This window comes from Pangasianodon hypophthalmus, chromosome 4, assembly GCF_027358585.1.
Source record: "Pangasianodon hypophthalmus isolate fPanHyp1 chromosome 4, fPanHyp1.pri, whole genome shotgun sequence".
In the NCBI taxonomy this organism is placed as follows: Eukaryota; Metazoa; Chordata; class Actinopteri; order Siluriformes; family Pangasiidae; genus Pangasianodon; species Pangasianodon hypophthalmus.
In genome coordinates this window covers 27,122,217-27,144,415 of record NC_069713.1, presented here as the reverse complement: position 1 = coordinate 27,144,415, position 22,199 = coordinate 27,122,217, and the positions used below count along the sequence as shown (strand labels likewise).

At 41.4% G+C, this 22,199-nt stretch overlaps 3 protein-coding genes and 1 long non-coding RNA gene across 9 annotated transcripts in view; 2 read left to right on the top strand and 2 right to left on the bottom strand.

Moving 5' to 3' along the window:
• Positions 1-5,709: 5,709 nt before the first annotated feature.
• LOC117597079 (uncharacterized) lies at positions 5,710-8,339 on the bottom strand. The gene has a single exon (XM_034303643.2). The coding sequence runs from the start codon at positions 7,170-7,172 to the stop codon at positions 6,879-6,881; it is 294 nt and encodes a 97-aa protein (XP_034159534.1). The 5' UTR covers positions 7,173-8,339; the 3' UTR covers positions 5,710-6,878.
• Positions 5,891-11,686, top strand: ltb4r2b (leukotriene B4 receptor 2b). Its single transcript, XM_034303639.2, is given in 6 exon segments — positions 5,891-6,356; positions 8,321-8,703; positions 8,705-8,870; positions 9,385-9,585; positions 9,952-9,995; positions 10,087-11,686. Coding segments are annotated over 6 exon segments (1,089 nt in total). The 5' UTR covers positions 5,891-6,329; the 3' UTR covers positions 10,355-11,686.
• On the bottom strand, positions 8,659-20,366 carry LOC128318190 (uncharacterized). Of its 2 annotated transcripts, XR_008301666.1 has the most exons (4): positions 19,954-20,366; positions 13,360-13,405; positions 9,397-9,474; positions 8,660-8,795 (listed from the first exon to the last, which is right to left on the bottom strand). It is a non-coding gene; the product is annotated as an uncharacterized LOC128318190 (long non-coding RNA). The 2 variants fall into 2 exon arrangements; XR_008301665.1 differs by lacking the exon at positions 13,360-13,405 and having other exon boundaries at positions 8,659-8,790.
• Positions 14,352-22,199, top strand: part of sdr39u1 (short chain dehydrogenase/reductase family 39U, member 1) — a 28,826-nt gene continuing 20,978 nt past the window's right edge. The window contains exons 1-4 of one of the 5 annotated variants that reach the window (XM_053233617.1): positions 14,352-14,461; positions 15,197-15,299; positions 15,549-15,654; positions 17,267-17,388. In XM_053233617.1, the coding sequence (XP_053089592.1) occupies positions 15,254-15,299; positions 15,549-15,654; positions 17,267-17,388 (274 nt within the window). In that variant the 5' untranslated portion in view covers positions 14,352-14,461; positions 15,197-15,253. Of the gene's footprint in view, positions 14,462-14,920; positions 15,029-15,196; positions 15,304-15,548; positions 15,655-15,950; positions 16,104-17,266; positions 17,389-22,199 lie in introns of those variants that run through there. The other 4 variants (XM_026935881.3, XM_053233618.1, XM_034303641.2 and 1 more) reach the window with 4 other exon arrangements.

Sequence of the window (22,199 nt, the reverse complement as noted above, 5' to 3'; positions counted from 1 at the left end):
TGGGTGTTATGAGTCCTTTATTCCAGGTGTCAGGGAAATGACCAACACTCAGAACAAAGTTGAACAGTTTTAGCAAGGCCAGTCTTAATTTGTGATCTATATTCTTGAGCATTTCATTGAGGATGCCATCTGGTCCACTTGCTTTTTTGTTTTGCAGGGCCTGTATTTTATCAAACAGTTCTTTTTTCTGTAATGGGGTAGTCTAATGGGTATTTACCAACTGTATGTTCCGTAATTGATCATTTTTTCATGTATTTGGGTTTGTTGTGGATTCATTTTTATTTCGCTATAAAGTTGTTCAGAGTGATTTTTCCAGGTGTCTCCATTTTGTATGGCAGTTTGTTCATGTTTTTTATTCAGAAAATTCCAATTCTCCCAGAAATTGTTAGAATTTACCGATTCTTCAATAGTTTTTAGCTGATTTTGGATGTACTGTTCTCTCTTTTTTCTGGGTGTATTTTTGTACTGTTTTCTTCACAGTATTGATGGCATAAATCTGCATCTGATTTTTCTTTCTCTTGTTTAGCTTTATGAATTTTCTTAGAGGTTTGGAGGTTAGATATTGTTGCCAAATAATTTAATATGTAATTTATGTTCTCCGCAGCCAGATTTATGCCTTCCTCATAGTGAGGATAAAAGCTACATAGAAAGTTGTCTAGAAGTGAACATACTTTTGGGTGGCCAATTGCTGTCACATATTTTTCTGTGCTGTTTTGGGCCCAACTGTAGTTTTCTCTAATGTTATACAGGTAATGGGCTGTGAATGCATGTTAATATATTTAGTCCTTTTGAGATACACAGTAATTTGGCTGTGATCTGAAAGGGGTGTTAGTGGTTTGACTGTGAATGCTTTGAAAGAGAATGGATCTAAGACTGTGATCATGTAATCAACTGTTGAACAACCATGAAATGAACTACAGGTGTACTTTCCAAGAGAATTTCCTCTCACCCTGCCGTTGACAAGGTACAGACCAAATTTTTTGACAGAGCTCAATCAGAAGCTTCCCATTTTCATTCACTTGGTCATCAGAGTTATTCCTTGGGAAGGAATTTAGTTTACTATATTTTGTGGGAAGCTTTGTCCAAATATGTAGGTATTCCCATTATTTGTGGTGTAGTCAGGTAGGTGTCTTGTTCTAGCATTTAGATCCCCACAGATCAACACACTTAGGTTACCATGATATATATATATATATATATCATGGTAACCTAAGGGACAAAGAGTGACTTCATCAGTTCTGCACCATGTTTCTTGTGATATTATAATCTCTATATCTGATATGTTTTTTGAAATTCAAGGGTTTGAATTTTATATCCAAAACTGGATGAATTGATACCTTGTGTGTTCCACATTGTGATAGTTTGGTCAAAACGTTTAACAAATTTAACAATTTTAACAGTTCTCTAGATTAATACTGTGGAAGTGGGGCGTGGTCGAGCGTCAGTTTGTAGCCGGAGAAGGTAAGTGGTAAGGAATGCACACCTGCAGGGAATTCTACTAATGAATGTTCTGTGTTGCAGTGAGCTGGGCCGAGGATAAAAAGGGACGAGCGCCTCGAGAGAGAGATCGATCCATCACAGAGCCGTGTGTGCGTGCAAATGTGTGTGCGCGAGTGAAATAAACCGCTGAAAGCGGAAGTGAAGTTGGAGAATAAAAAGCCTCTGAGTTGCTCCAAGCCTGCCTCCTGCTTCTTTATTTCCGCCCAAACCTGTAAGATTTGCGACACTGGTGCCCAAACAGGGACTTGAGGAAGACGACATCATGGAGTCCTCACCACTGGCCGATATCATCACATCCCTCGCCAGCCTCCACCAGACCCAGCATCAGGCCCTAGACCAGATGCGCCGAGATCAGGGGCTGCTCGAAACCCAGGCAGCGGATTGGCAGGTGCTCTAGGGCCTGGTCCAGCAGGCCGGTATCCCAGCCACGGACTTGGCGGAGGCCACACCCCACATCCCGCTCACCAAGATGGGACTGCAGGACCCCCCACCAAGATAGGACTGTGGTCTGAGTGTGTATTAGTGCTCCACGGTGGCGTGGGGCTGGACAGAGCATCAGGGGACGGCCCTCCTGTTGCCACTCCTTACTGGGGAATCCCAACTCGCGGCCCAGCATCTGCCAGTCACCAACATGCTGGACTACCCGGGCCTGAAATGGACGATTTTGCAAAGGGTTGGCCGCACCATCAGCACTTCCGTACGCTGAACTTCGTCCGCCCAGAAGCTCCAGGACACCTGCTGGAGGTCGCTGCTGGCTGAGGGACACGGATGTGATCGACCTCGTGGTACTGGAGCAGTTTGTCACCCGACTTCTGCTGGGGACGGCAGAGTGGGTCCAGTGTCACTCGACGAGGCAATCCATCTGGCAAAGGACCACATGGCGGCGTTTCCAGGGGCAGGCAAGCCCCTCCCTTCTCCCTCTGTCACTCTCTCTCTCGCGCCTCTCCCCCTCCTCTTCGCCCTTTCCCCATCCCTGCTCCACGGCAATGGGGGCCAATTCCCCTGAAACCCTCTCCCCTCCCCCTTCCTCTCCCCTTCGTCTCCCCCCAAGTGGATAAATCCGAGGGCGCAGGTGTGGGAATAAGGCCTGGGACTCAAACACAAGAGGAGACGACCCACTTGTTGGTTCCGAAGAGCCGTTCGGAATTATTATTCCAGGTGGCTCAACATTATCTGATGGTGGGACACTTGGGACAGGATAAAACATTGGACCATCTCAGGGCCCGCTTCTATTGACCAGGCATTCACAGCGATGTTCGCAATTGGTGCATGGCATGTCACTAATGTCAGTTGGGGAATCCGCCGGCCACCTCAAAAGCGCCCTTGCGCCCTTTTCCATTAATCGAGGTCCCTTTCGAAAGAATTGGCATGGTCAGGCCATTAGATCGAACTGCAGGAGGGCATCTCTTTATATTGGTTCTAGTGGACTAAGCAATGCGATAGTCGGGAGCAGCGCCTCTGCGCAACATCTCTACACGTAACGTTGCGGAGGCACTCTTCTGTGTTATCTCCCAATAAGATCCTGACTAATGAGTTGTTGGGGATTAAATTGATTCGCACCAGTGTTTATCATCCACAGACGGATGGGCTGGTGAAACGATTCAATCAAACGTTGAAAAATATGATTCGTAAGTTCATTCACGACGATGCGTGGAATTGGGATAAATGGCTAGAGCCCCTGTTATTTGTAGTGCGAAAGGTCCCGCAAGCAGCCACAGGGTTGTCCCTGTGTAAGTTATTGTATGGACGGAAGCCTCTCGGGGTGCTTGATGTCATTCGGGAAAACTGGGAGGAGGGACCTTCCAACAGTAAAAACGAAATTCAGTACATTCTTGACCTGAGAGCAAAACTCCACACAACCACATAACCCAGTAGATAAGCCACATAACCCAGGAGAATTTGCTACAGGCACAAGAAGGTCAATCCTGGCTGTATAATAGGGGTACTCAGCTACTGGAGTTTGCGCCGGGAGATAAAGTGCTTGTTTTACTACCCACTACCCACCGAGCTCTAAATTACTCGCCAAGTGGCAAGGGCACTTTGAGGTCACACGACGGGTTGGGGATGTCGACTATGAGTAAGGCGAATGGACAGAGGCAGAGCGCGGCAGGTGTACCACCTTAACCTCCTTAAACCATGGAGGGAAGCGGTTCCTTTGGCTTTGGTTGTTCCAGAGAGGGAGGAGTTAGGGCCGGATGTAAATCTAAAAACAGCGGCTCAATCCACCCCGGTCTCTTATGGAGACCACCTCTCACTGTCCCAAATCACAGATGTGGCTAAATTGCAAGCGAGGTTTTCCGACGTGGTCTCGCCTTTCCCCGGTCGCACTGATCTCATAGAGCACCATATAGAGACAGCCCCAGGGGTGGTAGTATGCAGACGGCCCTATCGGCTGCCCAAACACAAGGGGGGGTATGTGGGCAGCAGGCCGAATGGCTCCCCGGCCTGAGTCGGGCGGTGGTGGTATGAGGAACCGGGGGCGTGGTCGAGCACTAGTTTATGAATGGAGGGCAGAGCCGGAGATGGTGAATGGTAAGGAATGCACACCTTATAAACACATACATTTTTTTCTCCTCTCCAGTTTGTATCTCTTTTACCCAGCTGTGTGCATATAAGTCTGAGCAGGTCCTTGATCTCTCCCAGGTTGGTGTAGTTGGGTCCTTTCAGGGCTGCAGCATAACTAGGCTGCTCCTGCTGCTCAGTCCAGTGGGGGTGTGAGTGTGGACCAGGCTGCTGGTCTGTTGAGGTTCCTTGCTGGAGCTGCTCTGGGTCCTCTGTGTTTTTGCTGCTGTTGTTGCCAGGGGAAAGGGCCTTGAGGTGGAGGGTGCTGGTGCTGGGGTCTTGGGTGCTGCAGTGTAGTCTAATGGTGGTAGAGTGCAGGGTGTGGAGGTCCAGGATGCATGTGCAGGGGGGCAGGATGCAGGTGGCGAAGCCCATGGCGGGGAAGTGGGGGCAGAGTGAGCTGGCGATAGGATGCAGGCCTTTGGGTGGGGGCTGTAGTGTAAAGCTCAGCTGAGTGTGGAGAGAGGATGCTTTGTCACAGTACTGGAACATGGATGAGGTTCTCATGAGTGCTTTTTTAAGATGGAGTGTCAGTGGGACACCACACTGATACACACTCCACTGTGCTGAGCAGGAGGGGGTGCTGACATCACAATGCACTATGATTTTATTTATTTTCACTATGAACACTTTATACACAGCAGTAAAAAGTTTGGGAAGTTGATGATGTCACTCTGGGGATAGAGGTTTCTGTATGAAGACCTCAAAGGTCAGGTCTCAGGAAGTGGGTGCTCTCTCACACACACACACACACACACGGGAAACACAAATACCCACTGGAGATGAGATACAGTAAATGAGCTTAAACTTTACTATAGTCTAATAATGAGAAAGATAAAAGATATAAAAGATATTTTCACTTGATAAGACATTGCATTTGAGCTCTCTCTCTCTCTCTCCTTGTCTTTTTCTGTCTCTCTGTAAAAAGAACATTCCAGAGCAAGCATGTGTGCACTTGTATTTCTGAAGTGAGGGTGTGTTATGTGTGGTGTATTGTGTGTGCGTTTCACAATATTTGTCTGTCACACACACAGGCAAATGGAAAACAGATAAGGTTTATGGATTATTAATGCTTATGAGGTTGTTTTTATATCAAAATAATGTAAATGTGAGGGAAATGGGGACGATGATATGACAGTATGACAGTATAATGGTATAATGGTATGACAGTATGACTGTATGATAGAATGATAGTATGACACTATGACAGTATGACACTATGACAGTATGACGGTATGACAGTAAGACTGTATGAGAGTATGATGGTATGACTGTATGACAGTATGACAATATGACTGTATGAAGGTATTACTGTATGATGGCATGACACTATGACAGTATGACAGAATGATGGTATGACACTATGACTTCATGATAATATGACAGTATGACAGTATGATGGTATGTCAATATGATGTTATGACTGTATGTCAGAATGATGGTATGTCAAAATGATGGTATGACTGTATGACAGTAAGTTTGAAGTTATGCTCAGTGGTTGGATGGTAATGCAGATGGGGTTATGTGATCGTGGTTGGAGGTAAGATGTTGGTTAAGAACCAACTCTGACCCTTTTTGGTTTGCACTTTCCTTATTTGGAAGTTGTTTCCTGTCCTTGTTTCTAGCCTGTCTCTTTAGGCACAAATGTGACCTCTTTCCATGTTTATTTGTTGCGTTATTTTCCATAATATGATCATTCTGGGATGGCATGTGCAGTTCACAGATTGTTAGATGTGGATGTTTACTTGGATCATAAGAAATAGTGACAGTATAACATTATAGACTCATTAAAACACATTGAAACACAATGAAATACTGAATTATATTCAGCATTTAAAATGTGAATGTAATTTTTAAGGGAATGTGAAAACACTATGAGTTCAGGTAGTTCATCTGCTGATGATTAAACACTCAATAAAACAACTAAAAATAAAAAGGGATCAAAATAAAGAGAGAATAAAATTCCAATAAAAATGCCGTGACAATGGAGAAAGAGCATGGAGGACTGACTGACTAATACCTCTCTCTCTCTCTCTCTCTCAGCATGTTGTGGCCTGTGTGATGGAAATATTTTCTCTTTATATAAGAACAAGAAGACAAACTGAAGACACACTGGAGGGAACAGATTAGAGAGACAGAGGAGGAGACATTTAAACAGACAGATATACAGAAAGAGAGAGAGAGAAACTAAAGACAGCTAAAGAGAGAGAAGATGACAATGTGAGACAGTATCATTCCTGAAACAGAGATTTAATCCTTGTGTTCCTATGAGGAAACTTCACTGCTCCACATCAGTGAGTATTTGTTTCTTTAACCTCCTCTGTCCATTTCTTCGTCCCTCTGTTTCTCTCACTTGTTTTCACATCATGTCCATGAGTTTGTTTCACATTTAAATGTCTATGCAATCAAAAAAAAAAAAAAACCCAAAACCCTAAACACGTCAATGGCGAGTTCTACATCATGCTTAAACACTGCATCAAACCCGCATGTCATGGGCTTTTGGGCTTTTGTTCCCTGCAGTGACGCTGGTATTGGTGTTTGGGCTTAAAAACATATAATCTATCAATATTTGGACAATTAATCTATTAGTGTTAAGTTACATATTATATCACAAGGTCTCACTGATGGCATAATAGGTATGATTATTAATTATTACACACACACTTAAAAAAAGATCAGCAGCTGCATTGGTAATTTCTGGTAATTTCTGGGGTTCAGGTGGATGGGGTTTGGATTGTCGTGGTTTGGATGGCTGGGGTTCAGGTGGTTGTGGTTCGGGTTGTTGTAGTTCAGGTGGCTGGGGTTTGGTTGTTGGGTTATTGTGGTTCGGGTTGTTGTGGTTCAGGTGGCTGGAGTTTGGGTTGCTGTGGTTCGGTTGGCTGGGGTTCGGGTGGTTGTGGTTTGGGTGATTGTGGTTCGGGTGATTGTGGTTTCAGTGATTGTGGTTCAGATGGCTGGGGTTTGGGTTGTTGTGGTTCGGGTGGCTGTGGCTTGGGTTGTTGTGGTTGTAGTTTGAGTGGCTGTGGTTCTGGTGGTTGTGGTTTGGGTTGTTGTAGTGTTTTATGATTCTCAGACCCTTCCTCAAATATCCTGGAGGGAGGTAGGCTCATCTCCAGTGATAGGCTGAGTAGCTCACACTACACACTGCAGGGTTTTGTGGTTGTGAGCAGTGCACTTCCCAAACCAGTATGTGATGCTACCGCTCAGGATGCTTTCGATAGTAAAGGTGTAGAACAACGCTAGATTTCTGGGTCTCAGACAGAACCTCTTAAATCACCCAAGGTTGTAGAGCAAATACCACTACACAATAAACAGAATCTTGTAACTATTTAATTCAAACAAAAAAAAGTATGGTTCTGTCATTGGTCCTTTTGTGTAATTTGTTCTTTGATTGGACAATGTGTGTGTTTAATCTGTTGACTTTTACTTTCTCTTTTTTTGGGAGGGGGATAATGCATGACAGAGTTAATAATCCATCTTGGTCATACACCTGCAACTGCATTTCACATGCGTCTTCTCAATCAATGATGTGTGTGAAACATATCAGCTCAAATGGAGATCGGATCTAGGGGTGTCACTCTGTGTAATCACCTGACACACTTATCACCTTTTTATATTTGTAAGACGGGGTATTTTGCTCACTGCTGAGTTAGTGAGTCATTTTTCCACACAGTCACATAGTTTTTCACAAAGTTCTTCTCCTCTCAGTCAGAATGAAATGAACTCAGTGTGGAGGAATGACACGTTCTAACTCGCCACCATTAGCGATGCCGCACCTTTACATTGAATACTAACACACATCCTCTAACGCAACTCTGCTGCTCAGGACAAAATGGCTGTAATTGGAGATGATTGTTCAGGAGCAAATAAAAGTGTATTTACATTGTGTGTGGGAGGAAATGAAGACTTCAGCTCTCTGGTTCTATAAAGCTCTATCCATGATGAAAAAAGTATTGTACAAAGCACTCGACTTACTCAACTCTTGTTGTTCATGTTTTATGTCATAAAGCAGCTCTGTGTGTGTGTTTTGGCTGTTTGTTGTGTCAGTCTCTCTGTTGTTTATCTTTGCCACACTTATACTCCTTATTTGTGCATCATATTTCTCATTTCTCACTGTGGGCCTAAAATTGCTCCTGTCAAAAACCTCCTGGGATGTTGGTGAGGACCAATCTTGACAAGACAGAATGACAGGAAGGTGTTTTTTTACTGAATGTATCATAATATTAAATCAAATGCGCTTTGCTTTCTCCCTCAACAGGCATCTCTAATGACTGTGGAAAATATCACAAGCTCTTTCTCCCCTGACAAAACACCATCAGACCCCACAGTCTCATTTGCTATTGGCGCCTTCATCCTTGCCATTGTCTTCCTCCTGGGCGTCCCAGGAAACCTCTTCATCATATGGAGCATCCTGGTGCGTTCTCGTAAGCGCTCAGTCACCACGCTGATCATCCTGAACCTGGTGTGTGCCGATGGTGCCATCATGTGCCTCACCGTGTTCTTCATTGTGTACCTGGCCAAGCAGTCGTGGGTGTTTGGACGCTCCATGTGCAAGCTGCTCTTCTACTTGTGCAACACCAACATGTATGCCTCCATCATGCTCATCACACTCATGAGTGTGCACCGGCTGGTCACCGTGCTGCGACCGTGCTTACGTCTTCACGCGGAGGAGAAACATACTGAGCATCCTCGCCATGCTCTGGGTGCTCGTCTTTACGCTTGCCATCCCTGCTCTGATATTCAGGGATGAGAAAGAGGAGCACACCAATCAATTGCTGTGCTCATACAATCACACAAATCCCAAATATGTAAGTACGTCTCACTATTACTACAACTTCAGAGTAGCAATGTTACAGTAACAGTATAGTATAAAAGTAATACACATTGTTCTATAGCACTACAGACTATACTTCAATGACACTACACACTATACTATAATAGTGGTACATATTACATACTATAGTACTGCACACAACTACTGCTAATACTAGTACATAAAATATTAATACTACATACTATAATACTGCACTTTTACTGTGCTTCTACATACTACACTTAAGTAATATTGCATAGTATACTATAATACTGCATATTATGTCATTGGGGGAAAGAGTATAAAACACACTGAATGGAGTAAAAGTACTGTTACTCTGGAAATAATTCACTTGAGTAAAAGTAGTGATCAAAGAAATTTACTTTTACTCAAGTATGAGTAAATAAGTCATCTGGTAAAAACAATTTACTTGATTACTTTAGACAGGAAATGAATGATGCTTTAGACAGGAAGTGAAAATTATTTGTCATGTTTTTTACTGTGAAAAGGAGGTGTTTCACCTGAGCATGGAGACAGTGGTGGGGTTCCTGCTCCCGTATGGAATCATCGTCAGCAGTTACGTGTGTATTCTCCGCGATCTGCAACAGACACGATTTAGGAGGCGAGTGCGTAGTGAGAAGCTCATCCTAGCCATCATTGTCACCTTCGCTGCCTTCTGGCTGCCATATCATATCATCAACATTGTGCAGGTGAGTAACATCCACATTTATCCACACAGGCCATAAATTCTGGTTATATGCTGCTTCAGTATCATTATGTGATGAGAAGATATTCAACACTGATCCCTCATCATTCACTTTATAAACTGATAAAATACTAAAATAATACTTGTAATAATACTCATAATAATACTCACTTCCACTAACATGGTGATGGGATTTTCAGTGTTATGATTCATTTACCCAATAACCTTACCGAAACTGCTGGAGAAGCAGAAATATCGTAAAAACTGTCAGAAACTAGCATATTACAATTAAACTAATCATAAAATTCACAGTGCAAAAAAATTATCTTGTGCATAAAGACATCCTCAATTATTCTGTATTTTCGGTCAGGTGGTGTCTGCATGTGCACCAGAGCATTCTAAACTACAAAAAATGTATGTATTCTATAATCTCAGTACTTCAGTCATGCTAACATTAAGTCACATGACTGATATCATAATCTCTGGGCTTGATTTTTTCATGCAGGTTGGACAGCATCTCAAGCTCATGTCGAGCTGCCACCTCCTCCCTGGCCTTCATTAGCAGCTGTGCTAACCCGGTACTGTACGCTCTAGCAGGGCGCCCCTACATCCATGCAGACGGACTGTCCTTCATGGCCCGGCTGTTTGAGGGCACAGCGCTTGAGATCGGCAATGGAACACTCCGAATTCACCGCAAAGTGAGCAGAGCAGGACCGGCAGTGCTCTCACTGAAGAACTGCGACTCTTGTGCAAACAATGCAGACCAAAGCTAACAGACTGATATCTGAGTATTACACAAAGATGTCCTTTATCATACATACATATACATACTGTATATATATATATATATATATATATATATATATATACACACATACACACAGTCAGGTCTGGAAGTATTTGGACAATGACAGAGTTTTTGTGATTTTGCCTTTATACACCACCACAATGGATTTGAAATAAAACAATCAAGATGTGATCAAAGTGTAGACTTTCAGCTTTATTTTAAGAGGTTCCACAAAAATATGGCATTTACCGTTTAGGAATTACAGCCTTTTTCAACAAAGTACCTCCAGGGGCTCAAAGGTATTTGGACAAAGTGACATAATTGTAAATATAACCATAATTTTAATACTTGGATGAAAATCCTTTGCCGTCAATGACTGCCTGAAGTCTGGAGCCCATGTTCTCAAAACTCAAATTCTGAGTTTCCTCCCTGGAGATGCTTTGCCAGGCCTTTATTGCAGCCACCTTCAGTTGCTGCTTGTTTGTGAGTCTTTCTGCCTTCAGTCTTGTATTCAGTAAGTGAAAAGCATGCTCTATTGGGTTGAGATCAGGCGACTGACTTGGCCATTGAAGAATATTCCATTTCTTTGCCTTCAAAAAGTCTTGAGTTGCTTTCACAGTATGTTTAGTGTCATTATCCACCTGCACTGTGAAGCGGTATCCTATCAGTTTTGTAGCATTTGGCTGAATGTGAGCAGAGAGTATAGCCCTATACACCTCAGAATTCATCTTGCTACTTCTGTCAGCAGTCACATCATCAATAAATACCAGTGAGCCCGTTCCATTGGCAGCCATACATGCCCATGCCATAACACTTCCTCCACCATGTTTGACCACATGTTTGATGTGGTATACTTTGGATCATGAGCTGTTCCTTTCTTTCGCCATACTTTTCTCTTCCCATCATTCTGGTACAAGTTAATCTTGGTTTCATCAGTCCAAAGAATCTTATTCCATAACATGGGAGGCTTTTTTAGATGTTTTCTGGCAAAGCCTTTCCTGTTCTTGAATGTTACCAGTGGTTTGCACCTTGTTGTAAACCCTCTGTATTTACATTAATGAAGACGTCTCTTGATTTTATGAGCCTAATGATGGCCTCCTTCACTTGCATTGAGATCTCGTTGGACTTCGTATTGGTAGTTCCAGTTGAACAGCTGCCAAATGCCAACTCAATACCTGATATCAACTCCAGACCTTTTATCTGCTTCATTTGTCTTGAAGTAACGAGGAAATGGACCGCACCTGATCAATTAAAAAAAATCACAAAAACTCTGTCATTGTCCAAATACTTCCGGACCTGACTGTATATATACACACACACACACACACAATATATATATATATATATATATATATATATATATATATATATATATATATATATATATATATATATATATATATTTATATGTGTGTGTGAAATAATACGACCAATGCCTGATGTGATAATCATCCAAACCCAGAATAATGGTTTTCACTACTTTAAAACACAAATAAATATCATATTATATTATGATATACAAATATCATGTTATTTCTAAAAGACAAAATTCTATTTATTGCAGTAATTGTTATTCCTCCCTCCGCCTTGTGTGTGTGGAGTTTGGATGTTCTCTCCGTGCTTCGGGGGCTTCCTCCCCCATTCCAAAGACATACAGTTGAGGTCAAAAGTTTACATACCCCTTTAAGAATCTGCAAAATATTTATTATTTTACCAAAATAAGAGGGATCATACAAAATGCATGTTATTGTTTATTTAGTGCTGACCTGAATAAGATATTTCACATAAAAATGTTTACATATAGTCCACAAGAGAAAATAATAGTTGAATTTATAAAAATGACCCTGTTCAAAAGTTTACATCCCCTTGATTCTTAATACTGTGTTGTTACCTGAATGACCCACAGCTGTGTTTTTTTGTTTACTGATAGTTGTTCAAGAGTCCCTTGTTTGTCCTGAACAGTTAAACTGCCTGCTGTTCTTCAGAAAAATCCTTCAGGTCCCACAAATTCTTTGGTTTTCCAGCATTTTTTGTGTATTTGAACCCTTTCCAACAATGACTGTATGATTTTGAGATCCATCTTTTCACACTGAGGACAACTGAGGGACTCATATGCAACTATTACAGAAGGTTCAAATGCTCACTGATGCTCCAGAAGGAAAAAACACGCATTAAGAGCCGGAAAACTTTTGAACAGAATGGAGATGTGTACATTTTTCTTATTTTGCCTAAATATCGTATTTTTTCATTTAGTACTGCCCTTCAGAGGCTACAGAAGATAGTTACATGTTTCCCAGAAGACAAAATAAGTTAAATTTACCCTGATCTTCAAATTCAAAAGGTTTTCACCCCCCCCGGCTCTTAATGCATGGTTTTTCCTTCTGGAGCATCTGTGAGCGTTTGAACCTTCTGTAATAGTTGCATATGAGTCCCTCAGTTGTCCTCAGTGGATCTCAAAATCATACAGTCATTGTTGGAAAGGGTTCAAATACACAAAAAATGCTGGAAAACCAAAGAATTTGTGGGACCTGAAGGATTTTTCAGGATTTAAACAGCAGGCAGTTTAACTGTTCAGGACAAACAAGGGACTCTTGAACAACTATCAGTAAACAAAAAAAAAAACACAGCTGTGGATCATTCAGGTAACAACACAGTATTAAGAATCAAGGGGATGTAAACTTTTGAACGGGGTCATTTTTATAAATTCAACTATTATTTTCTCTTGTGGACTATATGTAAACATCTTTTATGTGAAATATCTTATTCAGGTCAGCACTAAATAAACAATAACATGCATTTTGTATGATCCCTCTTATTTTGGTAAAATAATAAACATTTTGCAGATTCTGAAAGGGGTATGTAAACTTTTGACCTCAACTGTACGTTGTAGGCTGATTGGCATCTCTAAATTGTCCGTAGCAAGTGAATGGATGTGTGTGTGTTCAGTTGTGCCCTGTGATGTAATGGCACCCCGTCCAGGGTGTTTCCTACCTTGTGTCCAAAGTCCCCTGGGAGAGGCTCCAGACTCCCTGTGACCCTGTGTAGGATAATGTTTTTTATTCTTCTCTGTACCGAGTCTAAAGTGGTTCTGGTTCTGACTGCACTCTCACACTGTGATTTCGAAGAACATTTCAGTGGAGTTTTGTTTATGAACTGTTATGAACTATATACTTTTTAAACTGTTTAAAATCAGAAAGTGAAATTTGTCTTTTTTTTTTGAAGTGTGCAGCTCAGACCTAGGGTTATGGTCTAATGCTGGGACAGGCCATAAATACAGTATAAATGTCCTTGTGTTTATTTAAGACTGAATAAATGTTGATTGTCATTACTCTCTGTGTTATTACTCTGTTTTGTCTTTATTTTCTTCACAGACACTTTCTATTGGCTGAAATCAGTCACGTGGTTACACTGTTGAAGCGAACATCGCTGCCTGCATTACTGGGAGTGAAATTAAGCATTTTTATCATTAAGAACTGTTTGCTATACCTACATAGCATGTGGTGGCTTGCTATGAAAAAACTAGCATCGAAGAAAGGCCCTGTCATTAATAGATCATAGCAAAACGTTCACAGCTAGCTAGCTAACAGTTTAGTGGGCGTGTTATTACCGTAGCGAATCATAAATAAGGTGCAAGTGGGACTGAGGCTCTACATCTTTAATCTGCTGGCTTTATGAAACACTATACAAGACTTCAGCCATCTTTATTTGCCACTTCAGCTTGTAAATTAACTGATTTTTAAATCGGCTGAAGCTTGAAGCCTTTTTAGTGTTCAACACAGGCTAGATACTGTTTGTGTGTGTGTGTGTGTGTGTGTGTGTGTGGGGGGGGGGGGGTTATTTATGCAATTTATATTCTCAATATAATAATAATAATAATAATAATAATCATCCGCATCTTCGTATTTTCGCTGAATGTTTTGCCCCGACCAACATGGCTGCTGCGTCATTTTAAAGTCCCGTGATAAAGACTACGGCTCCCCTCTAGGCTCAATTTTAGCTAAACCACACCTACTGAGTTTGCAAAACGTGCTGAGCGACTCAAGGACAGGAGCATTTTTTTCTTCTTTGTTAGTAGAAATGAGAGTTTTGATCGGTGAGTTAATCAGATGAGATGAAGAAGTGAGAAGTGTTCTGAATTATTTAGTTCATAAAAACACGGACAGAGATATTCGAGTGTAAACATCATGGTTAGCTCATTAAAAACGACATTGTCCTGCTCTGTTTCTGTCACAGGATTGCAGGGGAATTTATGAGCGCTTAATAACTAATTGCATGCGGTAGTTTTATTCTTTACACTATACCAGGTCAGATCTACACTTCCGAAGCGTTTGCGTATACCTTATTTACTTTTCCTACCCGGACTGCGGCAGATCCCGCCTCCAGCTCTGGGACTGGCTCGTATTCTCCCGCCTCCTGCGTCTCCTGCACCAGGATTGGTTCATATTTTACTGCCTCTTGCGTGTGCAAGTTTACGCACACTTCCGTTCAGTCGACAGCCACCACCGCTAGGCTGCGATAAGTCATCGCGTCTGCCATATTGGACGGGTCAAAATCCATAGAGATGTGGCTCTGCTCTGATAAAATCCAGTTCACTCGTTTTATTTTCAAACGACATTTTTTACTAAATCTGCTTTGTTCCAGTACTAATTTCTACATTGTGGTGAAAATCTCACTTACTCACTGCCTTTCAGTAACTGTTTTATCCTGGGAAAATGGGTGCTTTTAAAATATTGACATCACCGTGTTGTGAGAACAGATAGCATTAGCATCATCTCCGCCCCGTGTTACTAAACACACTTTCTTACTGTTTTTATCTGTTTTGTCGCAGGCGGGGGGTCAGGGTTTATCGGTCGTGAACTCACTAAACTCCTAAAGGACAAAGGTCATGAGGTCACCATTATATCGCGACAGCCTGGCCCGGGCCGGATCACGTGGGTCAGATTTAACCTTTAAACTTTACACTTTATTTCTTTACCATTTATTAACACACATTTATACATATATTAGAGAGGAAAATTCTCAATAGAGTCATACATAGTGTCCTTCATTTTCTTTCTTTCTTTAGTTATAAACATTAACACTTTTGGTTTTTTGTTTGGGGATGTTTAGAAATACTTTATAAACTCTCACTTTCAGTCAGTATATGTTTAAGTAAACACGTGTGTGTGTCTGTGTGTGAGTGAGTGTATGTTTCGTTTTTCAGACTGATCTGGAGTCAGCTAGCCTTCCTGTGTGTGACGCTGTCGTGAATCTCGCTGGAGAAAACATCTTAAACCCACTGAGACGGTCAGAACACACCCACACAACATACACACACACACACACACTCTATACACGCACATAAAACACGATACACACTGCATACACTATATAGATACACAATGTACCCTACACAAATACAACACACACGCTATACACGCATTGAATCACAGAGCTGAGCAGAGAGAAATAATAATAATAATAATAATAATAATAATATAGTGCCCCTCAGAGCAGGGTGCGAATTACGGGGGGAGGATGGGGGGGTCTTGAAATTTGCACATACTACTAAGTTTTAGTAGTGAAAAATAATTCGCATTGCTCAGTCTATCTGAACAGAAAAAGAAATGTCAATATAATTTGACCACCCCGAAAATGGGTCATACTACTGTCAATGCACGAGCGCGCCCAGCAGGCTAAATGCGGGAAATACCACGCAATCGGCCGAGTGCAATGGAGATAACACGGGAGATACCGTAAGTTTAAGAGTTTGAAAGACACTTTTTCTTGGAAAATAAATGTCGTAATCTAAATATAGTTGTATTTTAAGCATAAATTTCCCGCACAGTTCATCAAAACGAAATGTTTATGGTGAAATGATTAAGATGGAATTTATTTATTGTATTTATTTTATTGTTTATTTATTCAACTGGCGCCTCTGCTCAGTAAACCATGTGTGCGCGAGCTCTCATGAGCATCCATTCAGCGGTGAAATGATTAGGAATTACTTCAGTATAATTTTGACATACTGAGATGGTGTATACAAAAACTGTGGCCTTTTTAAACATATTCTTTTTGTTCTTTTCTAAATTTTTCGATACCAATACTATACCATTGTGTAAGACGACTCGCGAATGTCTGTTTTATCCGTGGATAGTTTGGGTTGGTAATAAATTAAAACTTAATGCAGTGACCTTTTCACATATAAATAATATCTGTATGTTGCCATTTGTGACAGTTATGCTGCCTGCTTGTTTGGCTAATACATAGGTTCTTAAGTACAATGTTTTGATGAAACACTGAGTAAGTTTAACTGTTTTTGGAGGTTTAAGAGCTACTGTGTACAGTGCATGCAGCAGCATAGTGAAATTTTATTTTTGCTCTCACCGCTGCGGCTCGGGCTCGATTCCCGGGAGCGGACCGCAGACGACATAAAAACTGTGCCAAATCACATATGTGGATCAATGATCCGCTGTGGCGACCCCTAATGGGAGTGGTCCGAAGAAGAAGAACTGTATATTTTTGTTTAATAAATAAGATCCAATTGAATTAATTTTGCTAAATTTGGTTCACTGAAGCACACATCTGCATTACACGAACTAGTTAATCTGGGCAAGCTGAAAAAGCTGACCGCCTTATATATATTCAATAAATATATATTGCCTATATACCTAAGAGATATATTTGCCTTATTTCTCATCTTGTTAACTGTGTACCAGGATTTGTAATAATAATTATAATGAATATTTAGAGGTATAATGAATATTAATATTTAGTTTCAGCCAAATTTCCTCTAAATGCAGACAATCAGCCAAAACATCTGAATGAGAAATTGATCAGATTATTTTATTAGAAGATCATTTTATTCTGTCTATAAATAAATGTTTGAAAAGATTAAATGCTGTGTGTTATTGTGCAGGTGGAGTGAGAGTTATAAGTCAGAGGTGTTTAACAGTCGACTGAACACCACCAGGAGTTTAACTTGCGCCATCACCTCCTCCAAAGCTCCACCTCAGTCCTGGATCCTGATCACCGGAATCGGTCTGTCTCTGTCTCTCTCTCTGTCTCTCTCTCTGTCTCTCTCCCTCTGTTTGTCTCTCACTGTTGCTCTCTTGCTCTTTGTTTTTGTCTCTCCCTCTCTCTCTCTGTCAGGTTCAGGTTCACAGTGTGCTTTACTGACATGACTGTTTTAACAATGTTGTCAAAGCAAAATTAATGTAAAGTTACATAGTGAAGTGAAGTGAGGTGAAATGACTTGTGGCTCTGAAATGAATTTGTGCTCTGCATCTGCACACAGTCGTGGTATTGAGGGTGGGAGAGAGCGCTGGTCATTCACTCCCCCCACCTACAATCCCTGCCGGACCCGAGACTCGAACCCACAACCTTCAGGTTCACCTTCGGGTTGCAAGTCCAAAAAATGAATAGACATTAGTTAAATTAGCAGATGTATTGCAGAAAGATATGCATATGTATTGAATTAATTTATATAAAGTACATAGCTACATAAAATATTATAATAGATAGTATTAGGATTGGATTAGATTAGATTTGTGTTTCTAGTATGATGAAGAGTGGATATGAATGTAGCTGCCAGCTGCGCACTTCCTTCATGTTCCCCTAAAACACAGCTCAGTTTCTGCTCAGTGCTCAGAGAGGAGAAGTTTGAGATGATGGCTGTGAATTTATGGTAATATTCCTCTCTAATGTGGTTATATTTTAGACAGATCGGAGTGAAATGCGTCTCTGTTTCTACTTCCTGTAGGTCACAGTGTTCACAAGTCTTTGTTCTTTGGGTTTTAGTGTGTCTGTCTTTTTCAATTTCTAAATTATGATCACCCACTCTGTATTTAGTCAGAATTTGTCTCAGGTTGGAGAACTGTGTTGGTATATGGCTCAGGAGATGAGTTTCTTTGGATAGGCGGTTAGTAAGGAGTGCTCTGTACTCTAGGGAGTTGGGGTCAGAGTGGTTTAGGTGGAGCCAGAATTTTGCTGTGCTCTCTTTTATTAAGGGAGGGGGAAAATCCCGAGCTCTGCTCTGCAGACGTTGTTGGCTGAGTTGCAGTGAGTTTTCAGGAGAGTTTTACAGAATTCAATTTGGAATTTTTCAGCAGGATTGTTGTCCCAGTTTTTGTCATTGATTAATGAGCTCCATATTTCACTTCCGTATAGAAGGATTGGTGTGATTACAGAATGGTACAGTTTCAGCCAGATTTGAATGGGGATTTGTGTTTTGTGGAATTTGGATTTTATTGCATAGAAGGCTGCTGGATTTGCTCTGGTTCACTGACAGAGCCCCTCTACAGCAGTACTCGTCTAGGATGGAAAGGTTCTGCTGTAGACCCTCTGGTGTGGGAGACAGCAGGACTAAATCATCTGCATAGAGCAGGAACTTGACCTCGGTGTGATGGAGGGTGAGACCTCGGGCTGTGGAGTTCTCCAGCATTGTAATTAATTCATTGATAAAGATGTTAAACAGAGTCAGACTTAGACAACACCCATCTCACCCCACACTCTTGTTTAAAGAACTTAGTTCTTTTCTTTTTTGTTTTGGTAGTGTTTATGGGGGTGTGTAGAGTGTAGATGTGGTTGTTTGGTTAAAAAGCCAATCTGTTTTTTTGGACAAATGTGAGAATGCGTGAAATGCGTGTATTCAGAATACTGCAGAACACTTTACCCAGACTGCTGCTAACACAAATGCCTCTGTAGTTTCTGGGGTCAAATTTGTCCCCATTTTTTAGAATAGGCGTGATGAGGCCTTGGTTACGGATTTTAGGAAAACTGCCGATGTTTAGAACAAGGTTGAATAATTTGGTTAATGCTTCTTGCATCTCGTCATTGCTATATTTAATCATTTCATTGCTGATGTTATCTGGTCCACATGATTTGTTTAATTTGAGGGTCTTTATGTGTTTCTTTACCTTGGAAAATGAAATTTTGTAATCTTTGGGATTCTGGTGTGTTTTAATGGCAGTTTCCATTTCTCTGAATGTTTTCTTAAACATTCCTGAGGGTTGACAGGTTTGAATAGATCTGTGAAGTTTTTCCAGATTATTCCATTTTGTATAGCTATGTAGGAATTTAGCTCATTTAGATTAAGCTGATGTATTCTCCACCAATATGCAAGGAATTTAGCTCATTTAGGTTAAGCTGATGTATTCTCCACCAAAATATGTAGGAGATTAGCAGATCAGCTCAGAAGGGGAAATTTGTAAACTTAATATTTTAATAGCTGATCAACTATTCGTCCAGTGATAAGTTGAAACAAGTGTATTTATTAATTGTGTATGGAATATTACCTCCGTGGCCACCAGCAGTAATATCCTAAATATAGTGAAACACTATATTAAGAGCACAGTAACAAGATCGGCAGTTTAAGGCAATAAATTTGAAGCACAGAGACGCAAGACACTGGCATTTAAAAATCAGACGAGACTTACTATTCTAAAACACTTCTTTATTACTATTCTAACACAAACACACACACACACATAAACAGGGGTGAAAATGGCTTTGAAAAGAGAGTGACTGAAATTCCAAGTTTCATTTAGAAGGGCTTTAAACTTGTATTAAATGCACCAGTTCAGCGAGAATCTGGAGGTACTATACCTGTTTGTGTTGCCAGGGATTCCCTCGTTGTGTTGTCGTTTGGAAGGAGTTTCCGGCCATGATGATTGGCCTTATTGGTCTGGTTGGCCTTATGTAGCGTCTCGAAAGACCAATGGAGAAGATAAACAGAGTGAGGCGCGAACCCGGCGGAGTCTCGTAGGCGGGTTGCAAAGCTTTCACGAATGGTTCACAGCGGTGCGAAGGCGAGAGTTGGAGGCTTTGAAAGAGCCAGTCTGGATGCGGAGTCTCGGAGCAAGCGTGATCTCCTTGTGATGAACTTCTAAAGCTCTTGGTTGATGAGACTCCCTTCAGATGTGGATGGAGACTCTTGCAAAGATGTGTTGGACTCTCTCAAAGATGGATTGGATGAGACTCTTGCAGAGATGTGTTGGATGAGACTCAGAGTTTCCTTTGTGTCAGGAGGTTTTAACCCTTTCAAGTTGGGCTGATCCCAAAGTGTTTGCTCCAATCAGCAGGATCTTGGGGCAGGGTTTAAACTGTATTCTCCTCCTCTGACACTAATTAACATTCTGGTCTCTGAGTTATGTGCTTTGCAAACTTTGCACAATGGTTAGACCTTTGGTAAGGAACTTGGTAACATGCATGTAATACATTGTACTCAACTTTACATTATACCAACCCTTAGGAAATTCAACAGTGATCACACACATACCAAACATGACATATCTGCTGTTATTGATGCACACACGAACATTATGGTCCCTGTTAAACGATCAAAAAGCATCATAATGACCTGGTGGCTATAAGGATGACACACATGCGGAATGACATTAAAAGAGGCAACAAGTTTCCAAACTATGATACATCATCTTAAAAGTCATTGTCCTTACAGGAGATGTAAAGTAGCCTTATGTAGTCTGTTAAAGCTGGGTTCTGTGGAATGTGTGAAGGGTGGTGAACTTTGTGTTCCTGGGGAGAACAAAGGTCTCATTCCATGAGGGTCCTTGGGTGAGTTCCCCCCCCCCTTTTCTGTAGTTATCCGTTTTACCATCGTGTTGGGTGAGCCATCTGGTCTTGGCCAACGGCCTAGATCAATAAGTTTGACAGAGGTTCCTCTTGGCTGAGAGGGTTCGTCCTCTGGTCAGGGATGTCCTATCAGTTGCTGATTGTTCACAGGACAGTTGAAATCCAGCAATCAGTAAACAAGCGGTAATTAACTTGGGTCTGCAAAGTCTGGGAGCAGGATTCCTAGCTTTATGGCTTCTTTGCTTTCCTTGCCTGTTCACTTCAGATCCTACAACATCTTGACTAGGAAATAGTTTATTTGGTTTGATATATTTGCCATTAGAGTCCATGAGCATGACTATTTTGTTTTGGTCTACTAGTTTGGGGCGGGTCGGTTGTGTCTCTGTCACAGGGAGGTCATGTTGACTCTGTTTCAGTGCTGGTGGCTCATCCTGTGTTGTGATTTGCTCTTGGACTATGGCTGGTTCCTCAGTGGAGATTTGTTCATCAGGGTGGAGTTGGTTTAGGGAGGAGCTCTGTTGTTCTATTGAGGAGATGGTTTCTGTTTATTGTGGTTCTCCCTGTGTTTCTTTTGTGTGAGGTGTTAAGGTATCTGTTGTTGATAGATGGTTTTTTTTTGAGGTGTCCGATCTCGTCCCTGAGTTGCTGGATTTCCAGCTTTAAGGCATGTTCTCTGAGAGTGGATTCCTCTTTGATTAGAGTGATTTGAGCTCTGTGAGTCTTCCTCAGGTTTCCTCATTGTCATGGTCGTGGCTTTATTGGTGCTTTTCCACTGTCTAACTTCATTTACTAGGTGTTTGAATTTGTCATCATGAAGCCAGGATAGAATCTGTTCTCTGAATTCAGTGAACTGCATCTCCAGCATGGCTAAGCTTTCTAGAGCATGTTGAGAGAATTCTGGAGAAGTGGAGGGACAAGGGCTGGAGAAGTGGAGGAAAAAGGCTCAGGAGCTGTTTTGTTAAATTCTTGTGATGACAGATTTTTTCTTCATTAACTCTGGTCTTCAGATTGTTAAAATTGTTCTCAAGCCATTGTAGGTTTTCAGCAATGCCACAGTCCGAATAGGACTGTGCCATTGTTATAGATGTTAATGGTTATGCCAGTGTTGTCCATTTCTTCACTGTGGATGAAGAGCTGGCAGCCATTGCATATTCCTCTCTTTTTAACAGAGGAGTGAGAGGAACACAGAGCTTCTTTCCAGATGTTGGTGTGGAACATGAGGTTGGTCTTTATTTTTGGTCTTAATCCTTTATAGTCAG